This window comes from Gossypium hirsutum, chromosome D10, assembly GCF_007990345.1.
Source record: "Gossypium hirsutum isolate 1008001.06 chromosome D10, Gossypium_hirsutum_v2.1, whole genome shotgun sequence".
In the NCBI taxonomy this organism is placed as follows: domain Eukaryota; kingdom Viridiplantae; phylum Streptophyta; class Magnoliopsida; order Malvales; family Malvaceae; genus Gossypium; species Gossypium hirsutum.
This window is the reverse complement of record NC_053446.1, coordinates 67,838,708-67,858,702: the sequence shown is the minus strand read 5'-3', so window position 1 is coordinate 67,858,702 and position 19,995 is coordinate 67,838,708. Positions and strand designations below refer to the sequence as shown.

General features: G+C 32.6%; 3 protein-coding genes and 1 long non-coding RNA gene across 4 annotated transcripts; 1 reads left to right on the top strand and 3 right to left on the bottom strand.

The window, feature by feature from the left end:
• LOC107931746 (polyprenol reductase 2) lies at positions 1 to 2,756 on the bottom strand. The gene is made up of 7 exons (XM_016863677.2): positions 2,599 to 2,756; positions 1,790 to 2,124; positions 1,337 to 1,686; positions 918 to 1,152; positions 533 to 631; positions 376 to 447; positions 1 to 291 (listed from the first exon to the last, which is right to left on the bottom strand). Exons 2-7 carry the CDS (start codon positions 1,997 to 1,999, stop codon positions 187 to 189), a joined length of 1,071 nt encoding a protein of 356 aa, XP_016719166.2. The 5' UTR covers positions 2,000 to 2,124; positions 2,599 to 2,756; the 3' UTR covers positions 1 to 186.
• A 714-nt stretch (positions 2,757 to 3,470) lies between these two features.
• LOC107931851 (uncharacterized) lies at positions 3,471 to 7,295 on the bottom strand. The gene is made up of 7 exons (XM_016863808.2): positions 5,815 to 7,295; positions 5,332 to 5,675; positions 4,852 to 5,004; positions 4,587 to 4,679; positions 4,090 to 4,148; positions 3,882 to 3,975; positions 3,471 to 3,789 (listed from the first exon to the last, which is right to left on the bottom strand). Exons 1-7 carry the CDS (start codon positions 6,137 to 6,139, stop codon positions 3,568 to 3,570), a joined length of 1,290 nt encoding a protein of 429 aa, XP_016719297.1. The 5' UTR covers positions 6,140 to 7,295; the 3' UTR covers positions 3,471 to 3,567.
• A 1,955-nt stretch (positions 7,296 to 9,250) lies between these two features.
• On the top strand, positions 9,251 to 12,102 carry LOC107931849 (ribosome biogenesis protein NOP53). The gene is made up of 10 exons (XM_016863805.2): positions 9,251 to 9,542; positions 9,643 to 9,815; positions 10,085 to 10,133; positions 10,216 to 10,433; positions 10,540 to 10,625; positions 10,865 to 10,984; positions 11,071 to 11,193; positions 11,411 to 11,477; positions 11,575 to 11,654; positions 11,758 to 12,102. Exons 1-10 carry the CDS (start codon positions 9,374 to 9,376, stop codon positions 11,762 to 11,764), a joined length of 1,092 nt encoding a protein of 363 aa, XP_016719294.1. The 5' UTR covers positions 9,251 to 9,373; the 3' UTR covers positions 11,765 to 12,102.
• Positions 12,103 to 14,273: 2,171 nt separating this feature from the next.
• Positions 14,274 to 17,972, bottom strand: LOC107931803 (uncharacterized). Its single transcript, XR_001693299.2, has 2 exons — positions 17,886 to 17,972; positions 14,274 to 14,560 (listed from the first exon to the last, which is right to left on the bottom strand). It is a non-coding gene; the product is annotated as an uncharacterized lncRNA (long non-coding RNA).
• Between the last annotated feature and the right edge of the window lie 2,023 nt (positions 17,973 to 19,995).

The window sequence follows — 19,995 nt, the reverse complement described above, 5'->3', positions numbered from 1 at the left end:
TAATTTCAAAGCATTTTATAATCCAATATACAGCTCAATGATAATGTTTAACAAAAAAAAGCTTAGGCATCTAAATATATTTCAGTAACCTAGTTATAATCAAACAAAAAGGAATTATAGACAATAGTAGAGCAGGAGCTAACTGGTTTAAAAATATATATTTCAGAACTTTTTGTCTCTTTGGAACTAATAAACAAATGGAAGAATGGCCCACCGATTACGTGGATAGTCCTCGAACTTCCGGAGGTACCACTGGTGAGTTTCTGCTGCGGCAAATGCAAGATTAGCCACCTGAAATAGTTAGCCACAAATGAGTCTAACAATTACAAAGTGTTCAGCTAAAGGGGACAAAGTTATGAAGGAGGTACAAAATACCACAAATCCAAGAAGTAGCCATATGGTAAAGTCAGTTCCTCCACTCGCGACCAATAGACCAGCATATATTATCTGCACGATGCAAAGGAAGTGACAATCATAACTTTGAAAGCAACAACATACAAGCATCCGCAAAAAGAGCGTGAAAAAGAATCACCATCTCAGCTAAATAGTGTGGACTTGAGACAATTTCAAACCAATCTCCATGAGGACTCACATAATCAGCAGTTCGATCTCCACGTTCTCTAAGTGAACCCTGTATTTAAGACAGAAAATCAGCATCTGGGTGTCTACAAGTTACAAAGCATTACACAAAATTGAATCCTTGTGTTCATCCCATCTTGTTTAAACTTTGATATAGCTTTTATTTTCAGACTGGCTAAGAAAAACCTAAAATTTGGGTGACAAACAAACCATCAATATCAATTCTCTTAAGAATAAATTCATTTAACCCTCCAAAATCAGCACAACGATGCATATAGACCATAAAATTTGGAACCACCCACAAGCAGATATAGATTTAAACAGGCAAAAACACCTACAAGAATTGCATGACAACAATATTGATGGAACCACCCCCAAGCAAATATAGCAGCACCAGCCCATTGGCACCATCCAAGCCTTGTTATAGGTTTCACATATCCCCACAAATCAAAACCCGTAACTGATACCAATTCTTGGCCTTCAACTTTAAATTCAGCTACTTGATCAGCTGCAAAATTAAAAGCCTCTAGTACACAAAACGTACAGAGTGACAGAGGTGCTGCTGCATAAAAACTGCCAATACAATTATCATACAATCAGAACTAAATGCAACTACAAGGGCATTTAAGATTATATTAACATCAACCAATAGTCACTGCACAAAATAATCAAGCTCATGCATTAACTGACCATGCTCAGCTAAAAAGAAAAGAAGTCACAACAGTCAACTAGAAGCATATAGTGTTCAGCAACTCACTAGATACCAGTTAAGTATCCAACAATGTGCATTCGAGCTGAAGAGCTATAGTTAAAAACGTTAAAGGTCTCATAAAGCCGCCTCAAGACTTGAACTTCCATCAACAACAACAAGAACACAGCCTTCCAAACATTGAATCTGTCTTCGGCTGAGGTAAAACGAGACTTGTGTATGGAAAAAACATGTGACCCTCCTGTCAAGTGACTAGCAGCAAAAGGATAACTCAAAGACTCAGTACCCAAAGGTGCAACTTTGTAAGCAAAGTACCAGGTACACGTTAACAAGGATGTCGTCCAAACCACAGCCAACAAATAGAAGTGCAGAAAGAAACTCTGTGGAACTGTGAACCTCTACATAAGCCACAAAAACCCAGGAAGAAAAATAAATTGTTTGAAGAATGAAATTTGATGGGAATTTCTTTTAAAATATGAAGAAAAAAAAAAAGGTTCTTACAGGTGATGAAGATGGCATAATCTTGCCCCTCTTGGCAAAGCTTAGTAAAAGGGTATGAAATGACTTGAGAATTGGAAAAGGGAGTGAAGCTATGAGGATAGGAAGTGTTCCAGCTATCCATGCCACTCTTAGAAGCCAAATAAGGCCTGTTTTAATGGTGTTCACTGACAGTGAAATAAAAGCCTCCATCAAAATTCCAAGCAAATTCATTTCCCAGATAAGGATAGGAGCAGGTCAGTTATCTGCGGTTTTCTAAATTATCCAAATCAGCAAAACTGCCTAAAAACTTCAAGTCCGCGGAAGATATGAATTAATTCATCTGCAGATATCTAAATCTGCAAAAAATCGAATGTCTAATTTATTATTATCTGTAGGATATCAGAATCCAAAATAATTCAAATCCAAGCTACGTTATATATAATCAAACAAAAACAAAGTATTTGAGTAACGAAATCATTAGCAAATAAAAAGAAGGAATTAATTATCAGCAATTCGAGATAAAGGGGAGAAGAAACTAACTTAATCTTTAACCATAGACAAAAAGAATAAAAAAATTCAACAGACATACGAGTACTACCTTTAAAACCAACAATACGATACGAGTACTACCTTTAAAACCAACAATACGAGAATAAAAAGACATTGTAACAGCTAAATATGGTTTCAATTATAGCTCAAAATGAAGAATTAAGTTCTAGCCAAGTTGCAGAAACATAACAAAGAACTAGTAAAGGGAATAATCATCACCGAAAGGGAAAACAAATGAAAATACAGATCAAAGACCGTGGCCAAACAAGCTTCTATTATACCTTCTCTTCCCTCCTTGAATTCCGTCGATAAATTGCATTTAGAGATGGATACTGCGAGAGACAGAGCCGCCGTGAGAGGCTGAGAGAGAAGCGGTGACTGGGTAAATGCTGAGTAAGAGGCTGTGAGAGTGACTATCGTTGAAAAAACCCAAAACTCACCGTTTAGCTATACTTTTTTTTAATTAAGAAAATGATTTATTTGGTAAAAAGACTTCCTTGGTCCCTCTCAATTTTGATATTGAACAAATTGATCCATTTTAAGAAAATCACAGTTTTTTAATCTCTTCCAATTTCAAAAGTGAGCAACTCAACTAGCTAATCATATTGTTAACATTTTTCTATTAATTATATATATTTTTATTGATATAATAAAAAATTTAACCCCCAAAAATGTACACATTTTATTAATTTAATCTTGATTTTACAAATTTAACTTGTAATATTTACATATTTTGTCAATACTTACACAGAATATATAAACATCAAGCACTACATTTATTATCATACCAATCAAAATTATATACAATTGATAAAAAAATCAATGCTATTATTAATTCTTTTTAATTGCTCACTTTCGGCTTTGATATAAATTAAATTGCTGTAATTTTTTTCGAAAGGGACTGATTTGCTCAATATGAAAATTGAGAGAGTCTGAAAAGTTTCTTTTATTTTTATATTTTGTTTATATACTTAAGATTAAAGGTAAATTATAAATTTAGTCACTTATATACCATTTAAATTACATTTTGATCAGTTACAATATGATGAAAAATTCGATATGATCATTAATATTATCAAATTATTACATTTACACATTACCTATGTAACAACAAGCTAACGTGGTATATTATATCATCATACGGCTAACGAAATCAGAAAAATATTGAAATCTTTGAATATATATTTTTGGAAAGGTATATAATGAAACATGTACAATATGTGTGAGTTATAGTCTCCCTTGGTTTAATACTATTTTGTATACCCTTTCTGTACAGCAATGATCAATACAGCAACAATGGGAGAAACAAGTAAAATTATATATGGTAGGACTTGATTCAATGCACCTTCTGTGAATTCAGACCCATTTGCAGTGTAATTGGCTTTGTCTTCAATAAATGCCTCAAAGTAATTTTGGTACCCTGTGTTCTTTAGTGAAAAGTTTGAGCCTGTTACCTTCATCATTTCCATGGCCTACCAATACATGAAAACTTGTTGTTTACATTGGTTAAAGAATACAGATGACATGAAGGAGCGAAACCAATAAGCTGATTATCAATAATTACCTTGAAACTGTACATAAACTGGCTTGCTTTCTTGCTTACTTCGGGGTTTGGATGAGACTGCAGCTTCTCATACATAATTCGAGCCTCGTTCGACCTGCGAACAATTGCAGTTGCTTATAGTCCATCTTGTATGCAAATAAAAGTAATGTAATACCCGAGTCCAAGGATGCATGCACGCCGTTAAGGTTCCAACAGATTAAATGGTTACCTACTAAGTGAATCTTGACATATAGACCACTGCAAAGCAGCTACTCCATGAAGTTCACTCTGCACAATCAAAAGAGAATAACTAAAAGGAAAAGAATATCTTGTTATGGTTAATTACTTGCTGTAATGAATTGAATTCTATTTTGACATAAGATTGATTTTTCAACGATAACAAGGCTACGGTGCTATAGATCTTGACTCGATATCTGAAAGAGAAATTACTAGTTCTTAAAACGTCTAGTTCGGTTTGCAAGAATGACCGGACGAGTAGAACATCTTAAATCATTCCCCTAATTTTTACTACAAACTAAAGTGCATGGAAAGCTTTTATTTGAGCACTTCTGTAAATGTTAGGCTGTTATATGAACAGTTTAAAAGGTTTACCCCTAAAGGTTGGACCCTAATTTGAGCATTTAACCAAAAAGTTCTACCATCAACTAAAAGAGACAGACAAGAAAATCACATTTTGTCCGCGAAACGTTACAATGGGAGAATTACCTGAAACGGCATCTTCTCCATTATTCTTTCGTAGTATGGTAAAGCTTCCTTAAGCTTCCCAGAACCCATCAACGAGTCGCCATCCTCCAATATCTGTAATTATGAAAAATCAATTCAGAAGAATGGTCCTTTGGGCACTTATAGTCCAATTTGAAGCAATATATGCAAAATATATACACACACATACAGACTGGCTTGCTTCAGAAATGAATTGCATTTTCTTCTATTTGAGACAACTACTGTGGTTTGATAATAATTTGAGTACCTTCTCACATTCAGATCTTAGCTTTGGGTCAACATTTAACCCAACTTTCTTCTTGTATGCAGCAAGCAATTGCCTCGTGCGCTCGTTTTTAGCTTCTCGATCTTGTTCTGTCTCAAGCACTTCCCCGGGTCGAATAGTCCTTCCACCACCGAACTAAAACCAAGAAATAATATCACAAATGCTTTTTGAGATTCTTGAGAGAACATGAAGAAGGCACCTTGTAATTCTATAATCATAAGAATTGAAGTTCGATCGGTCATTTTACAGTTCGAGCAGCTACGGTCAGGTCTCAAACAAGTTGTTGAAGTGGAACATATCCATATAATTCTTATTTGTATCACTTGCTCCAATTCTCACCAAACAAACTGTATCGCATCAATTTGTTTATTCTCTAGGAACTAGTAGGAGCCTGTATGTTTTTTAACATGTTCCATTGCAATAAGTTATTCAAGAATGACACACGTATTATTCGTTTCTTACCGTCTTCGAGATGTCGCCGGGCCTAGGAAAGACTCCCCATGTTGATACCTTCGGCTTGTAAAACTCCGAATCTTCTTCTTCCGTGCTTGGCTTCGTCTCAGGCATTGTAGCCTCCCCAAATTGGCTTGTGTCCCCAACAAGAATCTCAACATCAGGCAAATCGCCTTCTGTAAAAGGATCTGAAATTGGAACCAATCCAGGTGGTAACCCTCTGCTCTTTTTTTTATCAGCAAACTCGAGCCCTACGAAATCAATGCTCGAAATCGACAACTTTTCCGGCTTCTGAACCTTCTTTTCCATAATCTTGCTTTGCTGTGAGGTACCCTCACTCCCAGTTTTCTTCACTGAAAAAATAATCAGTGCCCACCAAGTACCAATTATCAGCACATTTATGAACTGCATGATTTTCCTAGTAACATGTAATATATATCATACAGAACTTATAATAAGACCAGCAAAAAGCCAAGAATGCTCAATTCTTACCAGAAGCAATTATGCTCTCACTTCCATTCTCCTTGTTCTCGCTTGTCTTCTCCTTTGCAACCTTAACTGAAGCTGGACTCGAATCCCCGTCCGGGTTCACTTTGGTTTTCTTATAAGATTTAGCCTTTTCAAAAGCAAGCTTCACAGGGTCAACAGGAGCAGCTTCTTCCGAGTTAGGTGACTCAGGGTTTGAAGCTTCATCACTAGATCGGCTCCAATTCTGAGAAAATGGAACCTTGAAAAGAGAACTCTTGTGTTGGTTTGTGGAAGAGAAAAGAGCAGTGGTTTTGAGAGATGAAAGCCATGAATGTTGAAGAGCAGCCATGGTTTTTGTTTTGTGGTCATTGAGTGAAGTAGATAAGGCCAGGGTTAACTTGGATGTCAAAGCAGAAAAAAAAATATTCAAAATATCAATTTTGGTCCTTTCATTTTTTTTTCCTAGGGTTCATGTCCCAGACTGATAAAAAATCCAGTGTAAATTTTTTTACAGATTTGGGTTCTTACCAATTAACAGTCTTACACCTTTTTGTTGTTGGAATCAACATGTGCATAAAGAATAGGCAATTCAAATTACAATAAACGATTAACAATCATTCTACAAAGAGAATGAAAAAGATTAAATACATTAATTGAAACCCAAGTTGGGTTCAGTTGTGTTACATAAAGACATTATTCTTCCTAGTTTTGTACATGAAACAAAATAATGACACGCCAAAAATGAGCTCAGAAACCATAGAAATCTGGCTTGCATGCATGCATCAAATCATAGTAATGGAGCACTACGGCCAGACGAGGTCAACAGAAACCTTTAGCTCTTGTGGATCTTCTTCTACAATCTCTGGTTCGTACTTGCTGGCAACAATGGCAGTACAAGACATTGAAGCACCGCATGAAGAAGAAGGGGTAGATGGTGTTGGTGTTACAAAACCAAAGTTTGGTTCATGGTGACGAACAAGTTCAGACAATAAAAGAACAAGAGAAGCCATGGAAATATAAAAAAAAAAAAATCAACTGATGGTGTTTTCACTGAAAGAAGAAACAGGATTTGCTTTGCTGCTAGTTTAGACTGTGAAATCAACAGAAACCAGTAATTATTTATATAGGGAACATGAAAAACAATACAAAACAAAAACAGGTGAAGGTTTTTAATTAGGGTGTGCGTGTGTAGCTCATTGTTTATGTAGCTACTTTTTTGGTTTTGGTTTTGGTTTACCTGTTTGGGTGGCCAACATTAATTGAACCCATCTGGCAAAGGAAGGACAGAGCCCCTTGTTTTTCAATTTTCAGGGCGAATCTGCTGCTGCTGTTGGCTGTTTTGGTTGTGTTTTTTTTTAATGTTGTACTTTGTAGTTGCCGCCATGCTTTCTTTATTATGAAAGCGTCAATTGTCAGGTCTCAGAAGGACTTTCCCTTTTCCTTTTGTTTCTTTCATTTCCTCTAAAACCATGAGTCACAACCACTTGGCAACTGGTTTTGCTTAAATGCTTGTAAATGTGGCGGTTGCTTGTCAACTACTTATAGGCTAAATTCTGTCATGAATTATGAATTTAATTTCTATATCTTAAATAATTTTTTAATTATATATATTTTATTAAATAAAGTTTTACTATTTTTTAAAAAATTAAAATAAATGAATTTCAAAAGTGTTATGATTATTATCCACTGCGTGAATCCCAATGAAGTTGCTTTTCTTTAGTAGCGTTGACGAAAGGTCTAATAACCTATTCGATTTGGGCTTCACCTTGGTTCATTGTTCATAATTTTACCAGCAACACATGCAAACCAAAAAAAAACAAGGCTTTCTCATAAAATATGATGGGTATAGAAGTGTTTATAGATCGGGTCAGGTTAAATTTGAGTTCAGCATCTGTTTTAAATAGATTTAATTTTTTTTAAACCTATTTTTTAAAATTAATATTTTTATCTAAACTGTGTTAAATTTTAAATGAATCTTCGAATCTGAACAAATAACCCAATCTATAAATAAGACTATTTACATGCCGCAAATGAGAATAACATTCGAGTGTCTTTTATACACTGTAGTATCAATGTCACATGTAATAGATTAAACAAACACAAATCTCAGCACAAAAGAATATTTGCTACATAACTCGCATACATATAAAACCACTAAAAGCATTAACTAAGAAGCCTCACTTCTGCATATTTATCGAGAGAGAAATCAATTTGCCAATAGAAAATTTGTTTAGGGAGCCATTTTCAACAACTTCAAGATTGACTGCAACAATGATGATGTTGTTACTTCGTAACGTTGGACTGATATTTCAGTTTAGGGTTTTCAAGGACAGTGAAAGAAGAAGACTGAAAAGGCATTAAACAGTGGTTGAATTTAGAAGGTGATGAAAGCAGTGTTAAAACTGATAGTAGCCACACAACAAGAGAAGAAAAGCAAAGACAACCCCATTGAGAACATGCATCATGTAGGAACTCAAGCAATTAGCAGTGGATGTAATAAATTTACATGAATACTTCATCACAGAAATGGATCACCATCAACACAAAAAAGCAGCAACTATTTGGACATTACTGGTAGGTAGTTTAATCATCTTCAGCTATTTCTGTTCTTTTTTATGTAAGTTATATATAAGATAGTATGAAGTGCAGCAACTGGCCAACTATTTTGATTTGGGCTTAAATTCTTCGTAGGTTTATTTTCAATGGGCTGAACTTACCTGCATTATGTTTTAAATAGGGCCCGCCTTAAAGAGAATAAATTAAGGGTCAAATTATGGTTTAGTCCCTTTGTTATGTTCAAATTTGAAATTTGATTTTTATACTTTAATTTGGGATTGTTAATTTTTATAATGTTATTATTTAATTTAAATAGTTAACATTATTAACTATTTTAATTAAAATCTTGACTTGAATTTTTTAAAAATCAATATCACCCTAACATGTTAGAAGAGTATTTTTTTTAAATTATTTCAACTAGCTCATGACAATTTTATTACAAATTTCATCCCTCTATTTAAAAAATGAAAAGTTAGTCTCTTTACTTTAATTTTTCATAATTTAGTCCTTATATTTTACTAAAACTAAGAAGTTAGTCAATTTGTTGGTAAACATATAGACTTGAAATATTTATTTTTATTAATTTATTGCAAATAAATTGTTTAATATCTATTTTTTTATTACAAATTCAGTGCAGATAAATTGTTGAACCGTTGGTTTTCAAGTCACCAATTTAACGTCAATGTTTATAAGTGTCACCCAATTAGACTAACATCTTGATTTTCATAAAGTACGAGAACCAAATCCTGATAAATTAAAGTAGAGAAACTAAGGACAAATTTAATAATTACACTAGCTAATGAAATTATAAAAATAAGGGAGAAGTTATGTAAAATTACAATATAGAGACTCAATTTCAATGGTTAACATTATAGAGGAACCAAAATTAGAATTTTACCAAAATCAAACAACTCGACATCGTTTTAAAACACGAAAACCAAACAGCTTATGCAAAAACCCTCTGTTTCGTCGGTCTCCTTCCTTTTAACTCCACAGCCGCGAAGCCACCCTCCTAACCAGGAAAAAAATGGGGAAGAAATCAAAAACCTCAAGAAAGGGTAAAAAAGCATGGAGAGCTAACATAAGCACAGAAGACATCCATGATTTCTTCGAGAAATCCACTAAAGATGCTCTCTCTGGTGGTTCTCTTACTTCAGCTCCTACTGAATCTCTCTTCTTCATCGACAAATCTCAAGGTCTTTTTTTTTTTAAATACATAACACCCTTTTTGTTTTGTTTTGTTTTTTTCTTAATTGTAATTCAGTTTTGTTAATTGGGGTTTCTTTGTTTTATCAGATCTTTCTGTGAAAAAAAAGATTGAGAAGAAAAGAGAAAAGGTATTGCGTGTGGATAGTATGTTGAAGAAGAACCCTTTTGTTGAAGCTGTACCATCTTCGAAGCAAAAGAGTTCTAAGAAGAAAAAGAAGGAAGCTTTGAATGCTAAAGATGTAGTTCAAGATGTTCCCAAGGTGAGAACTTTGGTCCAATTTGTCATTTGATACATGAATTTTGATTTGTGTGCAATTATATACATGAAACTTGAATTGTTCATATGTATACATGATTTTTCATGTTGGATTTTAATGTAATTATTTGTGCATGCAATATATCAACGGAAAATGGTGCCAATTATATAATGTTGTTAGTGATTACACATTGCATCAAAGTTCATGTATGGTTTTGATACTTATCCCTTTTTATTAATAAGTATTTGATTGTTGATTTGTTTTGGTTGTAGGATGAAACCGTCCCTGACTCTGGTATGGTTCCTATATGGGGAGATGAAGGTAATATCCCTTGTTTAGAAGTTTTAAAGTTTTGAGCTTTTTTTTCCTCATGGTGAATTTGATTCTCTTTATGGACTTTCAGGTCAACATAGTTGCAAAGCTAGACAGGTATCTAAACAATCGATTATTCCAGCAGTTGAAGTTGAGCCTCCGGGATGTTCATACAATCCCACATTTGATAGTCATCAGGATTCGTTGGCTCAAGCGGTTGCTGAAGAAATGCAAAAGGCCTACAAGATCGAGTTGGGACCTCAGCCGGTTCCATTAACTGTTATGGGAGAAGTGGTTGATGAAGATGATGTGAGTGTCTATTTGTTACATTCATGTACTAATTATTCTTCATACTTGCAATCCTAAACACTAATAAGTTGTGGTTATGAAACTCTAAACCATCTTCTTTTGTTAGAAATACTTTATTGAAGCAGATGATGGAAATGACGACCAAATGGACGAGGAGAATTTGAGTGAGGATGATAAAGCAACTGAGAAAAGGTTAGTCTATTTTAGTATCGCTGTTGTTGTAATTCCTTGTGTATTTGTTACTACATCTTTTTGCCTCGGGAAATATGGGGTTTTAGGGTTATGTGAGAAGATGGGACTCAAAGTTCTGTAATCTCTAACCAGCATTCCTATGTGCGTGGCTATCTTTTGGGGTTTCCCAAGAGCTTAAGGAACTCAATATCGGGGAACACTTTATTTGCATGTTAATTTTTGCTTCTATCATGCTGCAGGCCTCTTAAAACAAAGAGGGTGACTCGAGTCGAGTTAAATAAGAGAGCTAGAAGGAAAGAACAGCAAAAAAAAGAAGCTGAAACTAAAAAGGCAGTGGAGTTTTCCAAAGACATTGACAAGTACATTTCAGCTTTGTCTCTACTATATGTATAATCTACTTATTGCAGAACATATGTTCATCACCTGTTGGTTCTTCTCGATGCAGCTTGCCAGATATTTTACAAGAAATAGCCAAAGAGGATGAGGAGAAGCAAAAGAGGCATCTTCGAAAGGCCATAGCTAAGCAAGAAAGACTTAAGTCTTGTCCACCACGCTTAGGGAAATATAAGTATGCAAGCATTTTTTTAAGTTCTCATTTTTTTAAGTATGCAAACATATAAAGTTCTCATTTTTTTAAGCAAGAAAGACGTAAGGCTTGTCCAACACCTTGGCTTTTGAAATGTTTTCCATCTGAATGTTCGATTTCACATATTGCATTGAATGAGCTGAAGATAATGCAGTACATTTTCATATGCCCGATTGATCTGTATTGTTTATAATTCCAGATTCCAGCCTGCTCCCCCACAAGTCCTCTTATCCGAAGAACTTACTGGATCTCTCCGTAAGCTAAAGGTAACGTCGTTTGACATCCTTTTTAACATCAAATTCTTTTACTCTTAGGTAATGAAAATTAACTTTCTCCATTGTGGTTTTTGTATGTTGCATAAAGGGTTGTGCTACACTTGCAAGAGATAGATTTAAAAGCTTAGAGAAAAGAGGCCTAATTCCCCCATCAGCCAAGAGTGGAAGGTCAGTTGAAAGCTGATAATGTTCATATGTATTTGTTTTCCAAACATTATTATCGTGCTCACTTGCATGTTTGATGACGGTTCGTGAATGTTCTTGTGGACAGGAAATAGAGAGAATTTGTTTCCAAGGATATCGACTGTTCAAATTTTTCGGTGAGGCAAATGAGAAGGCTTTTCACCTGTTGCCATTAATGGGAGACCAAGCTGGATCCATCTTCAATCTTTAAATGCTTTCCTTTTGTTTTTATGATAGTTAAATTCACATATAGTTGCTTTCCCTTCCTTTTTATGACCAAACCGAAGTCTTATGAGATGTAACAAAAACCTGGAAAAGATAGTTTAATGATGTTTTCTAAAAGGCAAATTTTGTCCTAGGAGGCCTTATTTCTGTTACTTCTTGTCGAATGAGCTATAAATTTCATTACATGCAATGTTCCTCTATTTTTTTACCTTGTTGGAAATCTACTCTCTGATTAGTTTAATTTTCTTTATCTTTTTTCTTGGCATCCAAACAGTTCCTTTTCAATCTTTTTCTACTACGGCTGATTTTCTTTTTCATGAAAGCAATCCATATTACCTCCTTCAATCTAACAATCCCGATCTATAGCTCATTTTTCAACCTCCCACGGCTTTAAACTATGACACCTGGAAACGTTGGATTTTGATGGCATTTTCTGCCAAGAACAAGCTTGGTTTCATCACTTCGTGCCTGGACAATATCGAATCACATGGTTTTTCCTTAGATCAAGAACTCTGTATGCAAAGCAATAGCCCCCAGCATCTTGGATTGTGATTCCGCTTTCGATATTTGGAAGAATCTTGAAGATTGTTTCATTGGAATATCTCTAATCTTTCGCAAGAATCTCTCCAAGTTATCTCAAGATCAGTTCACTATTACTGTTTATTATACCAAACTCAAGATTCTTTGTATTGAACTATATACAAAACCTATATGTACTTGCAAGAGATTAGTTGATGCACAAGTCTGTGTCACTTTTGCATATTAAGGATCCCTTGTTTAAAAGAATTGCAGCTTCTAGATTAGCCCGGTTTGCAATCAATGGTATCGTTTTTTGGCATATGTATATTGTATTAGTGTTTTGCTTTAGGGGGTCTAATTCCGCTTTTGGTCCTTCTGATATTTACACACTTTGCAATATAGCCCTATTTCTTTTTTTGTTTTTTAAATTTATCCCATTTAATTTTTTTATTTTGGTCCTTTAAAACGGTGGGCATAAGGAAGGTCGGGATATTTTCCCTTGGAGCCCCTATTCTTTTTTATAGCGTTACAATTTAGTCCTTTATTTTATTTTTATCTCGATTTCTCCCCTAAAAGTTTATTTAGGTTTCAATTTAGTCTCTCTTATATTCATGAACTTGTTTTATTTTGATTTAGACTCTTAATTTCACTTTAATGTCAATGTAATCCTTTTATTTAATTTCGACCCTGTCTAGATTTTTATTTTTATGTATTTTTATTTTATTTATTTACTTATCATTTCTTTTTTTAAAATTCGGTTTATTTTTGTATTTATTGTGATTTTTTTTGCCTTTATTATTGTTATTATTATTCTATTATTTATTACTTATTTATTTACTGCTTTTAACTTTCAAAAAAATTAGATTATTATTATTAATATTATTAATATTATTATTCTATTATGCATATTAGTATTATGATTTATTATTACTATTATACTTTTATATTTTATTATGCGAATTTTGCCATTATTACCACAAATTGATGTCGCGTTAGCATTATTCGCTAAGCATGACATTTTTAGATTTTTTATTATTTATTTATTATCATGATATCATTTAATCACAGCTTCATTTTATTTTGTTAATTACAATGCCGTTATATATTCATTCATTTACCTTATGCCCAAACAAGTTAAAAGTACATTACTTTAAGTATTACATTAGTTTTTTGCACAAGGCACAAAAAGGAAAATTTTTAAAACGACGTAAATATTCATTATTTTGGAATTAGAAAGGTCATGTTCCTAACTTACGGGATATGGCTTCATTCTAAACCTGAGATGGTCGAATATCTATCTTAAAATAAATAAAAATAAGATTTTAGTGTTCGTTCTCGAGGATTTAAGGCATGGTGTCCTCTTACGGGAAGCGATCTTTTTTCTCGATTAACTTGAAATGAACCCTTTTCGCGAAAATTATTCTAGTTAGATAGTGCCTTAATGTAAAGAGGATCGTATTTTAAACTTGTTCAAATTTTTGATTCACAACACTAAGACTTTAATTAGTCAACTAGGTATCAATTTTGGGCGTTACAAGGGTGCTAATCCTTCCTCGTGCGTAACCGACTCTCGAACCCATTTTCTGGATTTTGTAGACCAAGAATCATCGTTTTAGTAAATTTAAACTTTTATTAAAATGATTGAATTACGAGGAGATCCGATCACACCTAAGTAAAAAAGGATTGGTAGCGACTCTCATTTTTCGTTTGTTTTAAAACCATTGATTTAAAAAAAAGGATTCGACAATGAAATTCAAATTTTCACACATTGTGGCATTGGCTTTGTTTCCTTTACATGTTCACTCAAGTATTAGACTGTGTAGTGCGGCTTTTCTATAGTGAAGTAGATGGCAGCATATATGACCGATGATATTCGGACCGTTGATATTATATAGGAAAGTTTATCCATCTCGAAACCGAGGCATAAACGTAACTTCCATACAAGTATACAACAACAATTTATGAGGTCAAAGTGTTCTTCAGCATTGAAATGGAATGTGAAAGCTGTAACAATGACTGGAATTATGACAATGTAATTCCAGAACCTATAATGCTTGTGGACACATTAAACATGGCACCGGAAACCGATGCGTGCTTTACTTCGCTGCTGGCAATGGTGCATTTACTCCGGCAGCGGGAGAGACATTCTAGAAAGATGAGACTTTTCCTGTTAGAATATCCACTATATATTGTTGTCCTATTGTGTATAATTACACTTTTAATGCGTCTCTCTAAACAGGAGATGGGAAATCATTAGGAGGCTAAAAATCTAGTGATATAGCACCAAAGTCAACTCTCGCTAGCTATGTGAATTTTTTGGTGGGTGCTCTTCAAAATGAGTAAGAATCCTAAACTTATGGCTAAGTAACGAAATGAACAACCATTACACTATTCCTCACTATTATAAGTCAACCAATAACAATGTCAATCAATAGATTATGCGACTTTTAAGAGCAACTAATAACCATGCCAACCATTAGACTATGCTCATAAGTTGATATTCAAGCTTTTGTCACTCATATATGTGCCTTCCTAATAAGGGTGAACATTAAGAAATTTTAAGTTAGTCGAGTAAACGAGTTTTATTTTATTTTTTTAAATTGATTAATTTTTTTATTAAATCGAGTGAAATGCAATTCGAATTGAGTCGAATCGAATAAATTTGTTCAAGTTAAATTAAAAAAAATTAAATTGGTTATATTAAAATCTCGTTGACAATATGATTAAATTCTTTTAAAACAACATAAAGTAATTAGTATGATAAACTTGAATTGATAATTTATTTATTTAATGCCTCAAATTTATATCTTGAAAATTTTAAAAATATATAAATTAACATTTTTATATATTTTTAGATTTTTAATAATCTTTTTAATTTATATATATTTATAAAACTTTGGAAAACAATATTGTATAAATATTTGAATTTTAGAATATTATTTTGATTTTTTTTTTTATTTTCTCTTTGAAAGGTACCAATTTGCACATTTTCAAAATTATCAAGGACCCAAAGAGTGTAACACCCCTTACCCGTATTCAATACCGGAATAGGGTACGAGGCATTACCAAAACACATGCACTTGTAAACGTATTTAACCGAGTTATAAAATTTCATCTAAATTAAAACTTTCAAAATAATTAACATGCTCCTATAACTTTTCACAGTATATCCTCAAAATGTTATAATCATAATAATTAGGGCTTACGAGACCCGATACATTCTCATGCAATTCAATGCTTCATTTCCATTTCCTTCAATTCGCAATTTCTCATGCTCACAATTTAGATCATATCACTAGCAATTTCCATTTAATTCACGTACAATTCAATGACATCAAGTTCAACACTAATACGTATTTACCATTTAACTCGATGTTTATTCATTACACCATTCAATAACACATTTATGAAATTCTCAATTTTGCAATAAAAATATCACTTTAGCTTGAATAACAACATCGTCCTGATATAAATACACTACCACTTATCCATTTACTTTAATTCTTTTGGGCCCATTGTCACTTACCATCCTTAATCAAATTAGGGAACGGTTACGGAAAATTGAGTACTTCACTTTCACTTTGCCATAGTATAACTATGGTCTTACATATGATCACTTATCACTTGTCCCTGATCAGATAAGTGTAGCTAAGGCTAACACTTATCACTTTGTCACTTAATCAGATAAGTGTAGCTAAGGCTACCACTTATCACTTTCTCACTTGATCAGATAAGTGTAGCTAAGGCTACCACTTATCACTTTGTCACTTGATCAGATAAGTGTAGCTAAGGCTACCACTTATCACTTTCTCACTTGATCAGATAAGTGTAGCTAATGCTACCACTTATCACTTTGTCACCGCTTATCACTTGTTCTTGATCAGATAAGTGTAGCTAAAGCTACCACTTATCACTTTGTCACTTGATCAGAAGTACTCAAATCCGGCGTTCCGCTCAATTTGATCATTTATTCAGCTTTCGCACTTTTATTTTATTCTCATTTCAACAATAAAAATATTTCATCATACATTATATAATTCATGAAATTAACATTTAACCATTAAATTTCAGCCATATGAACTTACTATTTCATTATCTTTCCACACTTGTTTCCTATGCACATCACACAAAATATAAACATATCATTCAACCATAGTTGCAAGTTAGTGTATTGAAACATAACTCTTTTTGGAACTAACCACATGATAAACCATTCATGACATTATTTCATGCCAAATCATATACCGAATATACCAGACACACATGCTATGAAACTTTATTTTCACACATGAGCTTAAACCATGTCCAATAATGCACAAATGTAAGCATCATTTCTATTTCATCATCTATCAATTATAATCAAACATATGACCAATTATACACAAATAATTCATATATTTCCAAATTTTTCCTCCACCTCCTCTCCATTCCTCATCCTTAATGTGTATAACACATTTAAACAACATTATTCATACTTTCACTATTTTCTTGTATGTAAAATTCAAGCTGTCCGTCTGAGTCAGAGTCACTAAATTATTTTTATCCGGAGCTACAGAGTTCCAAATTAAGATCCGTTAATTTTCTCTGAAACTAGACTCGCATATCTTCATACCATAAAATTTTCAGAATTTTTGGTTTAGCCAAATAGTACAGTTTATTCTTTAAATTTTCCCCTATTTCGCTGTCTGACAGTTCCGACCACTCTTCACTAAAAATTAATTATCTCATTGTACAGAATTCAGATGATGTTTTTGTTTGTTTCTTCTAAAAATAGACTCATTAAGGATTCTAACCATATAAATTATAACTCATAATCATTTTTGTACAATTTTTAATGATTTCCCAAAGTCAGAACAGGGGAATCCGAATTCATTCTGACCTTGTCTCACAAAATCTATTATATCTCATGATTTACAATTCCATTACTCACACCGTTTCTTTTATAAGAAACTAGACTCAATAAGGTTTAGTTTCATATTTTATTCATCCTATAATTCAATCTCTACAATTTTTTGTGATTTTTCAAAGTTACACTACTGCTGCTGTCCAAAACAGCTTTAGTGCAAAATGTTGATTTCCATTTTGCCCCAAATTTCACAGTTTATACAATTCGGTCCTTTCTCAATTAACCCCTCAATTAATCTAATTTTCTCAATTAATACTTTACCTAGATATTATAAGTTGTTACACAACTATTGAAATTCAGAATTTGCACATATAGCTCTATCTTCAAACTCTTTTACTATTAGGTCCCAAACATTCACTTTCTATTCAATTCTTTCAATAAAATCAGCATATGAACAATTTAAAGCTCTAATTTCATGCTAAATCATCATATAATTCCAGAACATATTCATATCAACTTTCAACTTCTTTCATAAAATCAAAAACTAATGAATTTAACAAGTGGGCCTAGTTGTAAAGGTCATAAAAATACAAAAATTTCAAGAAATAGTCAAGAATTGAACTTACTTGTAATAAAAATATGAAGAACCAGCTTGAAGAAGCCCTTCCATGGTGTTTTAGCTGATGAGAATTTAGAAAAATGAAGAGAAATCTAGATAATTCCACTTGGGTCCTAACTTTATTAAGCAAATTTTGCAATATTCCAATTTTGCCCTTAATTCTCCTTACTTTCTTGCTGATTTCATGCCTTTGCCGTCCAGCCCAAATAGACCTTGGGTCTATTTGCCTTTTAAGCCCTCTTCCTTTTATCATTTAAGCTATTTAATCATTTCTCAAAATTTTGCATTTGTTACAATGTAGCCCTTTTTGTTCAATTAATTATCGGAACTTTAAAATTTCTTAACGAAACTTTAATACTAACTTTTTTAACACTCCATAAATATTTATAAAAATATTTATGGCTCGGTTTAAAATCCCTGAGGTCTTGATACCTCATTTCGATTCTAATTATTTTAATATTTATTTCTAGTGCACTATTCACTATTTCAAAATTTTTCCTAACTTCACATTTAACTTATACTTACTAAATTAATAATATTTGCTACCCATTTGTCAAATTTAGTGATCTCGAATCACCGTTCTGACACCTCTGAAAATTCAGGCCATTGCATTTTTTTTTCTCGTCGAATTTGTGGTCCCGAAACCACTATTCCGACTAGGCCTAAAATCGGGCTATTACAAAGAGTATTTACATGAATATGTTATTTGAATTATTCGAGTTATAAAATTCAACAAAAAAATAAAATTACTTATTCGAGTTGATTCGAAAGATAAATAACTCGATTCAATTAACTCAAAATTCAAACAATTTTTTTTTTTCAAATTGAATCTTCCTTTTCCCTACTCTCGATTTTAACTTTTGTGAAATGGACTTTTATATAATATATATACTTATGTCGATTGAATCTTAACTCGATTGACATGAGTATTGTCGCAAATGTAGGAAGAAATGAGTTCGAGTGTGTTGGAGCGTATTATCCTCCTATTTATAGCTTGGGGAGAGATTATGAGTAATTATAAACATCATATAACATTTGTGAAATAGGCTCTTATATAATATATATTTATGTCGATTGAGTCTTAACTCGATTGACATGAGCATTGTTACCAATGCAGGAGAACGTGGGTTCGAGTGTGTTGAAGCGCATTCTTCTACTATTTATAGATTGGGAAGATGTTATAAGTAATTCTAGATATCGTATTAGAAAAAATAGATATGATCGGGATCTATAATCAAATTGTTAAAATATATAAGATAGAATAAAAAATTCCAATATGGATGTTGTCGTTATGAAATTATGACGACAGAGTCCACGAGGAAAGCGTTTAATAAAAGAAAAAACAGAAAGGCAATGGATCAACATTGTTGGCCACTTTCGTCCTACTAACTTCACACACCATGCTTGTCTTGTTTTGTTCCCTTTGTTACTAACTTTCTCACACGCTTTATATATAATATTGTAAATGCATGAAATAACACTTGTTTGATTTGTTTATTTTTTTTAATTAATTTCGTTATAATTTCTGATAATATTTACTTATTTTGACGTAATATTTATAGCTACTCGTAGTTTCTTATAGTTTTTCCTCAATTCATAATTATGAAAATAATGCACTTCAGCGTACTCGAATTCTAATCTTCCTATATTAACAATAATACCCATATCAATCGAGTTAAAGAGTAAATTCACAACACTTATTTAGTTAAAATGCCAGAAAGCATTATAAAACTTAATTGGTATTTATGCCCACGTTATATATAAATTATCATTTTATCTTCCAATTAACTACTCCACCTGACTTTTTATTTTATTTTATGATATAATATATTGTTTTATTTTTTGAATTTCTATTACATAAAATTAAGCATATAATACAATAATTAAATATTAAGGATATATTATCTATAATTAAACTTTAAACAAAAATAATTAAGTTATTAAAATAACATATTTTTAAAAAGGGTAAACTATAAAAATAGTTAATTTTATTTGTCTCAGGTTACATCTTAGTTAAATATATTTGAAATGTTACGTTTTAGTCACTTACGTTATCATTTTATTACGAAATGATCACTCTGCCGTTAAGATCTATTACCTCTCAAACAGCAGTCCAA

Bases quoted from the DNA above. Each gene is read 5' to 3' on its own strand.
- LOC107931746 (XM_016863677.2), bottom strand. From the start codon at position 1,999: ATGAATTTGCTTGGAATTTTGATGGAGGCTTTTATTTCACTGTCAGTG. The intron at 1,153-1,336 runs GTGAGTTGCTGA...TTGTATTGGCAG, and splicing joins GGATACTTAACTGGTATCTA to TTTTTATGCAGCAGCACCTC. The intron at 632-917 runs GTAGGTGTTTTT...TCTTAAATACAG, and splicing joins ATTGTTGTCATGCAATTCTT to GGTTCACTTAGAGAACGTGG.
- LOC107931851 (XM_016863808.2), bottom strand. From the start codon at position 6,139: ATGGCTGCTCTTCAACATTCATGGCTTTCATCTCTCAAAACCACTGCT. The intron at 4,680-4,851 runs GTACTCAAATTA...TCATAATTACAG, and splicing joins TAAGATCTGAATGTGAGAAG to ATATTGGAGGATGGCGACTC. The intron at 4,149-4,586 runs GTAATTCTCCCA...TTGATTGTGCAG, and splicing joins TGGAGAAGATGCCGTTTCAG to AGTGAACTTCATGGAGTAGC.
- LOC107931849 (XM_016863805.2), top strand. From the start codon at position 9,374: ATGGGGAAGAAATCAAAAACCTCAAGAAAGGGTAAAAAAGCATGGAGA. The intron at 9,543-9,642 runs GTCTTTTTTTTT...TTGTTTTATCAG, and splicing joins CTTCATCGACAAATCTCAAG to ATCTTTCTGTGAAAAAAAAG. The intron at 9,816-10,084 runs GTGAGAACTTTG...TTTTGGTTGTAG, and splicing joins TAGTTCAAGATGTTCCCAAG to GATGAAACCGTCCCTGACTC.